Source organism: Simochromis diagramma, unplaced genomic scaffold (assembly GCF_900408965.1).
Source record: "Simochromis diagramma unplaced genomic scaffold, fSimDia1.1 OVJJ01000786.1, whole genome shotgun sequence".
In the NCBI taxonomy this organism is placed as follows: Eukaryota; Metazoa; Chordata; class Actinopteri; order Cichliformes; family Cichlidae; genus Simochromis; species Simochromis diagramma.
Genome location: NW_024386882.1, coordinates 153,725 through 164,286, shown reverse-complemented (window position 1 = coordinate 164,286; position 10,562 = coordinate 153,725). Strand labels below are relative to the sequence as shown.

General features: G+C 43.1%; 1 protein-coding gene across 1 annotated transcript; it reads left to right on the top strand.

The window, feature by feature from the left end:
- The first annotated feature begins 1,133 nt into the window (after positions 1-1,133).
- On the top strand, positions 1,134-10,270 carry LOC120733589 (NACHT, LRR and PYD domains-containing protein 1-like). The gene is made up of 5 exons (XM_040031883.1): positions 1,134-1,246; positions 4,911-5,084; positions 7,179-7,355; positions 9,439-9,612; positions 10,122-10,270. The coding sequence occupies exons 2-5, from the start codon at positions 4,984-4,986 to the stop codon at positions 10,135-10,137; spliced, it is 468 nt and encodes a 155-aa protein (XP_039887817.1). The 5' UTR covers positions 1,134-1,246; positions 4,911-4,983; the 3' UTR covers positions 10,138-10,270.
- The last annotated feature ends 292 nt before the right edge of the window (positions 10,271-10,562 follow it).

Here is a 10,562-nt window from a genome sequence, read left to right as displayed (position 1 = left end):
GTCGACCTCCTCTGGACTTCCACAAAACTACAATCCTAACTGACCCTAGAAAGTCCACCTCAGTGGATGTGCTGCTGATAAACCTCATCAGGGGGAAACTGCTTCCCTCTGCTCGCCTCTGGATAACCACACGACCTGCAGCAGCCAATCAGATCCCTCCTGACTGTGTTGGCATGGTGACAGAGGTCAGAGGGTTCACTGACCCACAGAAGGAGGAGTACTTCAGGAAGAGATTCAGAGATGAGGAGCAGGCCAGCAGGATCATCTCCCACATCAAGACTTCACGAAGCCTCCACATCATGTGCCACATCCCAGTCTTCTGCTGGATCACTGCTACAGTTCTGGAGGATGTGCTGGAAACCAGAGAGGGAGGACAGCTGCCCAAGACCCTGACTGAGATGTACATCCACTTCCTGGTGGTTCAGGCCAAAGTGAAGAAGGTCAAGTATGATGGAGGAGCTGAGACAGATCCACACTGGAGTCCAGAGAGCAGGAAGATGATTGAGTCTCTGGGAAAACTGGCTTTTGATCAGCTGCAGAAAGGAAACCCAATCTTCTATGAATCAGACCTGAAAGAGTGTGGCATCGATATCAGAACAGCCTCAGTGTACTCAGGAGTGTTCACACAGATCTTTAAAGAGGAGAGAGGACTGTACCAGGACAAGGTGTTCTGCTTCATCCATCTGAGTGTTCAGGAGTTTCTGGCTGCTCTTCATGTCCACCTGACCTTCATTAACTCTGGACTCAATCTGCTGGAAGAACAACAAACAACCTCCTGGTGGTTTAAATCATCTCTCCACCAGTGTGCTGTGAACAAGGCCTTAGAGAGTCCAAATGGACACCTGGACTTGTTCCTCCGCTTCCTCCTGGGTCTTTCACTGCAGACCAATCAGACTCTCCTACGAGGACTGCTGACACAGACAGGAAGTAGCTCACAGACCAATCAGGAAACAGTCCAGTACATTAAGAAGAGGCTCAGTGAGAATCTGTCTGCAGAGAAAAGCATCAATCTGTTCAACTGTCTCAATGAACTGAATGATCGTTCTCTAGTGGAGGAGATCCAACAGTCCCTGAGTTCAGGAAGTCTCTCCACAGATAAACTGTCTCCTGCTCAGTGGTCAGCTCTGGTCTTCATCTTGCTGTCATCAGAAAAAGATCTGGATGTGTTTGACCTGAAGAAATACTCTGCTTCAGAGGAGGCTCTTCTGAGGCTGCTGCCAGTGGTCAAAGCCTCAAAGAAAGCTCTGTAAGTACATTTGCACTCTTGTGTTTAATTTATTGGTGAAATAAATTTAGTAATTTTTTTACTAGGCTTTCTATCTTTCTATGAATTCATATCCTAAAGTCTTGAAATTTTTTCCAATACAACTGAAACCTCTTTGATGGCTCAAGAACTCATCAGTGTGCTCAAGACGTTGAATCCTACATAAACTGTGATCATCACTGCTGCTGTTGTGTTATCAGTCTTTGTTTAAACACCAGGGCTGTACGTGCCTAATGTTACAATATTTTATATTCACATACATGCTCCTAGATACATTTCTAATGCAGGTCTATTTTTAGTCGTAAATGTTAGGGAAACTCTTGCTTTTACATGCGTGGTGGATTTCATTAAACAGAGCATTTGCATTACTCAGGGATTCATTGCAGCCATAGAAATATCCTTATGTGACCAATGGTAAATGGCCTGTTTTTGTATAGCGCTTTTCTAGTCCTTAAGGACCCCAAAGCGCTTTACACAACCAGTCATCCACCCATCGGCGCTGGCAAGCTACATTGTAGCCACAGCCACCCTGGGGCGCACTGACAGAGGCGAGACTTCCGGACACTGGCGCCACCGGGCCCTCTGACCACCACCAGTAGGCAACGGGTGAAGTGTCTTGCCCAGAGGACACAACGACCGAGACTGTCCAAGCCGGGGCTCGAACCGGCAACCTTCCAATTACAAGGCAAACTCCCAACTCTTGAGCCACGATCGCCCCAAGTGGTCGGCGGGGTTATAAACAAAGTAATAAAATGACAACGCCACTCTAGGAAATACAAAATCGTTTAGAAATGAAATGTAATTTAAAAAACAACATTTGCACAGGTTCAGAAATTCACACTGAGGTCCGCTCAAATATTAACACAACTTTATTTATTAATATAAAATAAGATGAAAAATCAACAATGACAGAGCACTGAATGCAGTGTCATCTAAAACTGTGTCCCAAATTAAAATTAAAATAAACAGACAACTGGGCCTTACCAGCAGAAGGGACCAAAAAGAAAACCACACAAAAGACCCCCCACTACAGTCTATTCACCCGGTGCTTTACAACAAAGGAAGTGTTGAAAACGACCCACCATCTGAGGTCCCACGGCCGCCGGCAGATCCTCAGTTCACTGAAATAAAAGCACAAGACATAGGAAAAGAAGGGAAATGGGCATTTCAAGAATGGATACATTTGAAAACTGTGCTTTCCCGTCACAGTGTGGACAGCGAAAAGGGAGACTTCCTAAAATGATGACGCATGTTAGTCATATGATGCAGTCATGTGACCAATTAAACTAAGACAGTGGAGGGCATTGTACAGCAGTCTTTTTGTTTCCTCTCAATTCTGACAACCCTATTAAAGATAAATATCAGTCTATAGATGCTCCAGATAGCTTTTCTTAAAATTCTTTAACTCTCACTCGCTTTTGCAACTTTGTACTTTTGTGTTGTTCGCAGAAACAACTCCACCTCATTGTTAGTCCATTTAAAAAACGTAGTGCTTTTCCTTGACATTTCCTCAACCACGACATTTTAAAAGAGCCAGAAAGTGAATAAGTGAACGAAAACACCATTCTCAAATCTATCCAGGATAGTGTGGATGTAGCCACAACCTGGAGCACAGTAGTACAAAGTATGGATGGGAGTTTTACCTACCTTTGGTATTTCTTGATGGCACGAGAGTAATATTTACTGAACACAGGCATCTTCTTATATCTTTTCTGCTGTGAATGTCCCTGCTGTCCACACTTACATTTCAATATCAGGCTCTAAAATGTACAAATGGCTCTGAGAAGATTACATTTCCCATCAATAATGTTTCTACTACATTTACAGTGTGTTTTCATGTCTTCTGAAACAGAAGGTGGAGCAGGTGGAGCTTACAAAGAGTAAATGCTGACATAGAAGGACAGTTGTGTTTTCATGAAGCTATTTAGATAACCATTAATTGTATTGCTGGGTTTTAAAAAATGTTTCATTTGACTGATTTAATAAATTCATTTGTTTTTCAGACTGAGTCACTGTTACCTCTCAGAGAGAAGCTGTGATGCTCTGTCCTCAGTTCTCAACTCACACTCCTCCTATCTGAAAGATCTGGACCTGAGTAACAACAACCTGCAGGATTCAGGCATGAAGCTTCTGTCTGCTGCACTGCGGAGTCCACATTGTATACTGGAAACTCTCAGGTCAGCATCCAAATGTTCCCACTACTGATCATTTAAAGTCCGAATAATATTATTCTATAAACAACCAAGCTTTCTGGAATTTGCAAGCGAGTATGTTTGTGAAGGTTCTCAGTCATCCAGGTCATCGTAGTCTAAGGAGCCTTGGAAGAAAGGCTTCTGGACTTCTTTAAGTTGCTTGAAGACGTTTCACCTCTCATCCGAGAAGCTTCTTCACTTCTAAGGTCAAATGGCGGTGGGGGCTAGATTTAAACCCAGCGGGAGTAACCCCCCAAAGAGGGACAAAAGGACCCCCTGAAGATCCTCTACCTAATCACCTGAGCCAAGGTGTGAAAACGGGTGTGGGACCCAATCAGCCAGGGTTTTGGGTGAGCACATTGTGAAACCTGGCCCCACCTTGTCATGCGAATTCCTGAGATCAGATGGCCCAGGATGTGAGTGGGCGTTAAGGCGTCTGGGAAGGGATCTCAAAACTGGATTATAGATGGCAGAGAGTTGGTGTCGTAAACCCCCGCCTCTGTTCAAAGATGGTCGCTCACAGTGGACATAGATGGCTTCTTTCACTCCTCTTTCAAACCATCTGTCCTCTCTGTCCAAAATGTGAACATTGGCATCCTCGAAAGAGTGTCCTTTATCCTTAAGATGCAGATGGACTGCTGCTGCTCCATTGAAAGAGGAGTGTTTGTGACAAAAGAATTTCCCTTGGGATAAATACAGTTCATCTTATCTTATCTTATCTTAAAATGCCCTTAACAATCAGGGTTATCCTGTTGATCAAAGTCCATCACTGAGTTTGTAAAAACACATTTGTCAATCATTATCTTTGGTATATAAGGAAAATGACAACATTTAATCAAATTTCCTCATCACCCTCTTTTGTCTGACCATTTGAATCCCATTTGAATTTCCAATAAAGGATCCACAGAGTTTGGTAAAAATAATGACAATAGATGTTTGTGTGAAAGTGCGGGAAGCAAATTTGTATGTGATGTTCTTTCAGTGTAGCACTCTGTAGACGGTCCCTGAGCACTGGTCTCACAGCCAGCTGCACATGACGACCAGTGTTGTTAGTCTAGGTCAGAAAATGACTCGTTGGACTGACAATGAGCTTGTAGTTTGTCTGTTTTAATAATGTGACTGGAAAAAGGTGTGGTTGGACTTCAAATATGTCTATTCCTTTCCAACTTCACCTTTAAAAGTGAAGCTATGAGGCTTCTGCAATGTAAAACAAATTTCTTCGTCTTTTTCATATTTGTATGATAAAAGTACAACTTTAATGTGAAACATTCAGAGTTTTTTCTCTTGCTGTGTTTGTTTGAAGCTGCTTCCTGTTGGCTTCAGCTGTTTTAAGTTTCCATTTTCTAAACTTCTACATTCTGAACCTTCTTCAGCTCTTAGTGGAATGTGAAACACTGAATGATTTCAAGAACACACTTTGTCTAATGAAATTACATCTTTCATTCTTTATACAGATTGGGGAGTTGTGGGTTGTCAGACATCAGCTGTGATTATCTGGCAGCAGCGCTAAAGTACAACCCATACCTTATGAGACTCCTGGACCTGAGCTTCAACAAACTGCGGGATATAGGAGTGAAGCAGCTGTGTGTTCTTCTGGAGAATCCGCGATGCCGATTTGGAACTCTGAGGTCAGTCACCATGCTTTAGTTGTGCTGCGATGAATATGATGTGAAAGTTGTCCCGACACTGCCGATCATAGGTCCACAGAGCCTTATACAGGAAGTCTTGATCCATTCTTTGTAGACTTTTTATCTCTGATCCTCTAAGTCTTACTCAGTAGTTAATGCAGAGTTCTGGGCTGATATGGGTGAGGGGACTCAGGCAGCCTGATAGACTGTCCAGATGTCCATGGCTTTCCTGCTTGTCCTGATACAAATAAACATAAGTAGCCTTTTTTGAATTTTTGTGGAGGAATAAAACCCATTACGTTGAAACATCTCAGCTTGTGAAGGAATACAATAAAGGTGGTTCAAAACTCCAGAATTAGAATTTATGGTTGGCACCCTTAGAATGAAATGGTTAAAATCTGAGATAATGAGATATACCCACAACTTCTCCCCATAATTAGACCTTATGGAATCATAGGGTAATTACACTCAATCAAAAATCAATTTTCAAGAGCGACTGGTTTAAACAAAAAGATTATATTTGTCGTGGTCCTGGGTTGGTTCGATCCAGCATTTTGAGTTTCTTATGTTTTGGTTTATTTTTGCATTATGGATTATTTCTTATTCTCTGGCGATACTGTTTTGATTATAATTATGTTCTGATTCTTTAGCTATCTGATGATGATGATGATGATTTCTGGTTTAGGTTTTGTTATCTTGCTCTCATGTTTAGTTTAGGTTTTTCCTGTACTTAGCCTCCTCTGCCCGTATGTCCCTCTGTCTGTCCATGGTGTCTTGTCTGGTCCTCTATGTCTGTTAGTTTCCTGTTTTATTCTGAAGGTCCTTGTCTTATGTGAGTGTGTTCAATTTACGTTTCCCCCTGCCTCGTCAGTTGTGATTTCCCCTAGGTGTTTTCCCCTCCTGTCTCTCATCCCTTGATTACTGCCTCAGTGTATTTAAGCCCAGTGTGTCTTTGTGTCAGTGTCGCGTCGTTAACGTCTGTTCACCCTCTTACCTTCCTGTGTGTTCATTTTGCCTGCATGCCAGTTTAGTTATTTTCCAGTATAGTTAGTTTTCTGTTCAGTCACCCCTGCAATAAAGCTGGTTATTCTGGGTCCTTCCTCTCTGCCTGCCTGCACACAGCCGAACCATGACAATATTCATAACAGATTTGTTGATGATAACGGTGTCATTCTGAGTTAGACATACTTTTCGGAAAAATATTGTCTAAACTGTTCTCAAAGAGAATATAACAAATTTTGTGAACTGGTCCCACTGCCTCTGCTTCATTTGATTAAAAATGTTATGATATACAATAATTTCTCATCAGCGCTCCCAAATTTATTGCCAGGGAAATGTCAGCTGTGTGATGAAAATGCAATAATAGATTTATTAGTAGTTTCTTCAAAGACAAAATATGTCATAGTTACAACAGTATGGTTACATTGAGTAAATATCACATCCATTGTGCTAAATGGAGGAGCGCTAAGCCTTCTCTTCCTGGTTTTAATAATGATTTTAAGATATTTTCTTTCTTTGCTAAAAAAGACAAAAAGCACATATCCCAAAAAAATTAACAAGAATAATTCCATCTGCTATTCTAAATTTTGACTTATGCTGAGGCTCATATATTGTTAAGTAATGCAGCTGCTTCACTTAGGCTCCTAGCAGGTTGCTGAGTAGACATCTGTGTAGTGGTTTGTTTGAAATCGACCACTTTTTCCTTCAGTTTCCTTGTCAAGAAACAACTTCCTGTTCAACTGAAATGCCTTGGTTTCTCAGTAGTGTGTGTGAGAGCGTTTCAGTAATAACGTCCCTTACGGCACCTCATAGTTGGCCTCCTGAATTTGTTTTCTTTGTTTTGGACTCTGATGTTTGTTTTTTAATTTCATGCATTAAAGCTTAACAACTCTTCATGTTTTTATGATAAATGTACAACTTTAATGTGAAAAATTCAGATTTTTTTTCTCTTGTGTTTGTTTGAAGCTGCTTACAGTTGACTTAAATTGACTTCTACATCTGAACCTTCTTCAGCTCTGAACAGATTATGAAACACTGAATGACTTCAAGCTCACACTTTGTCTAAAAAACTTAAATCTGTCCTTCTTTATACAGATTGATGAGCTGTGGTTTGTCAGACATCAGCTGTGATTGTCTGGCAGCAGCGCTGAAGTCCAACCCCTCTCATCTGAGAGAGCTGGACCTGAGTGAGAACAACAAGCTGCAGGATTCAGGAGTGAAACATCTGTGTGGTTTTCTGGAGAGTCCAGGATGTGGACTTGAAACTCTGAGGTCAGTCAGCATGTTTTAGTTGTGCTGAGATGAATATGATGTGAAAGTTGTGCTGACACTAAACTGCAGACATCAGGCTGATACTGATCCACACTGAGGATCTTCATGGTAAAGTCTGTTTTCTTCTTCTCTGGTTTAGTCCATTGACTGCAGCAGAACAATGTTCACATTTCAAACCTTCAGAGAAGAAGAAAAATCCTCTACTGGATAATTCACTGTGAAACTCTAAAACTCTTCATTCCACCTTAAAGTCTGTGTGACACTGAAATCCAAAGCAAAATGTGCGTTTGCTTTACAAACAGCAGTCCAACACAAACATACACACATCATCCAAACACAGTCCAACATCCAAATCTCCTCCACTGCCAGCATGAATGATGGGAAAGAGAAGGAGGAACACTCTGACATTCAGGGTTAGAATGAGTTTCATGAAGCAGACTGTGAAGATCAAAGCTGCATTAGAAAGCTTACATGAATGAATGAGTGGACAGAAGTGGACAGAGATCATCTGAAGCACTTCAAAGGCTTTAAATCAGCACATTTCTCTTTATTCTTTATCAACTCTGTTAGTTTCTCTCAGTTTTCTGTGGAATGAAGCTAACAGCAGGCTAATAAGATGCTGACCAACAGGTTTCTATTAAATGTTGTAATTTGTATATGAAAAAGTGCTTTGGCTCAGCACGGCTCAGCTTACAGTTAGAATCCAGCTGCTGGATGGGATTAGCATGTCATAGCTATCTACCACACTGCTAACTGGGGGATTTCAGGCCACAAATCCATCCATCCATCCATTCACTTCCGCTTCTCCTTTTCAGGGTCGCAGGGGGCGCTGCAGCCTATCCCAGCTGTCATAGGGCGAGAGGCGGGGTACACCCTGGACAGGTCGCCAGTCTGTCACAGGGCCAACACACAGGGACAGACAACCATTCGCACTCACATTCACACCTAGTGACAATTTGGATTATCCAATTAACCTATCCCCACAAGCTGCATGTCTTTGGACGGTGGGAGGAAGCCGGAGTACCCGGAGAGAACCCACGCAAACACGGGGAGAACATGCAAACTCCACACAGAAAGACCTGATGTTGGAATTGAACTCAGGACCTTCTTGCTGTGCGGCAACAGTGCTAACCACCGTGCCACCGTGCTGCCTAGAGCCTGTGCTCTAGCTGTCATCGGGCAAGATGCGTGGTCCACCTACGCAGGGGAGCAGTCCATCACAGGGCCAACAGAGAGAGACAGAGAAGCACTCTCTCACATCCACACCTACAGCCAATGTAGAAGCACCAATGAACCTAAGCAGCATTTCATTGGACTGACGGGGAACATCCAACCTCGACAGAAAGGCCAACAAGCTTCAACCTACAACCTTCTTGCTCTGCCACTTTTCGCCATTTCAGCCCAAATCCTGCATCTTCCTGTTTCTGACTCCAGGCCAGCTCCACTCACACTTTCTCATCAGACACTGCCACCTAGTGGAGGAAGTCTTAGTTCCATTTGAAGCTTCAGATTACAGTTAGTTCCTTTACAAAGAGGTGGAGGTGGTGGGGCCACAGCACCATCATCACTGAATGCCATAAGACACTTAACCTTTGTTTCCATATGCTGGGAACTTCCTGTTGTTCCAAGGAGGAGTGGAACATGTGTAAAAATCTCCCAGTCAGTTTCAGACAATCTCAGGTCAAGTCTAGAACCACTGTGTGCCCAGTTTGAGCTCTCTTCAGTCCTGTGACCTGACAGACCCAGAGCGGCCAACACATCACATTTAGAAGCTCCCCTGATGGAGCCACAACACATGTCCAACACTTAGTCTGTCTTGTTGGACCAACTGGAAGAAATGATTCAAGGACTTAGTCACAGAACAGAGATTCAAATCTCCAAAATCCAACTGGCTGCATCAGGACATATAGTCTGAAACTGCACAGTTTCCTGTTTGAAGCTGCTTCCTGTTGGCTTCAGCTGTTTGGAGTTTCCATTTTCTAAACTTCTACATTCTGAACCTTCTTCAGCTCTGAACAGATGATGAAACACTGAATGATTCCAAGCACTTTGTCTAATAAACTTTCTTTAATTTTTTATGCAGATTGTGGAACTGTGGTTTGTCAAAGATAAGCTGTGATTATCTGGCAGCAGCGCTAAAGTCCAACCCCTCCCATCTGAGAGAGCTGGACCTGAGAGGAAACAAGCTGCAGGATCCAGACGTGAAGCAGCTGTGTGATCTTAAGGAGAGTCCAGACTACAGATTGGAGACTCTGAGGTCAGTAGAGTGATGGAGTGAGTGGGTGGTGCTGTCAGCAGTATTGTACTAAACACAGTCAGTATGAAAGAAAGATGCAGTGTTTCCTGTAAAGCTGCAGCTTCTCAGTGAAGCTGTGGGAGGAGAATGGTAACAGCCTTCAGGATTGGACACAAACACTTCCTGTTTCTGCCTTTTGTGCAGAGCAGATGTTTGGCTGGTATTCCACCAGTTAACAGCTGGAACCGTCCATCTGGATTGTTGGGGTTCCTACAGAGCTCAGAGTGGACACACCAAGGTTCTTCTAATGAATGAAAGTCCAAACTCAAACTAGGAGTCAAAAACATTTTCATCAACTTCAATAAAAATCCAAAGATTAGAAAAAGTGAAGCAGCAATGAGTCCTAGTACAGTCCCAGCACTGACGTCCCTGCTGCTCTTTATACTAGATGTGCTGCATCACTGACAGCTGATGAAGAGTCTCTGGAAACACTCGTTTATCTCCTCTGCTCTTCCTTCTTCTCTCTGCAGGTGGAGCTGGTTGTAAATAGGATGGTGTGTGTTGCTGAGAGAGGAGCAGCTGTGTCCTGATGATCCAGAATGGATGAAGCAGCAGCAGCTTGTGTGTAGAGACGCTCTGACTGGGCCATGTTACTGGGAGGTGGAGAGGAGAGCTTCATCCAGCAGTGACTGACAGAGGAATGAAGTGCAGATGACTGTCAGTGCTGCAGAGTGAACTGCTCTGAGAACAGCTCCACTGTCAGACACAATGTAGAGTCCAGCATCAGCCCTGTGTGTCCCTCTGGATCTGACAGAGGATCATCAGTGTATCTGGACTGCTCTGCTGCTGCTCTGTCCTTCTACAGTCTCTGCACAGTCTCTGTGTGACACTGGCTTCAGACCCTCCTGGATCAAACTCACCTGGCAAGGCTTTCAAACACCTTTGAATAATAAACATCATGTTTTTATAAG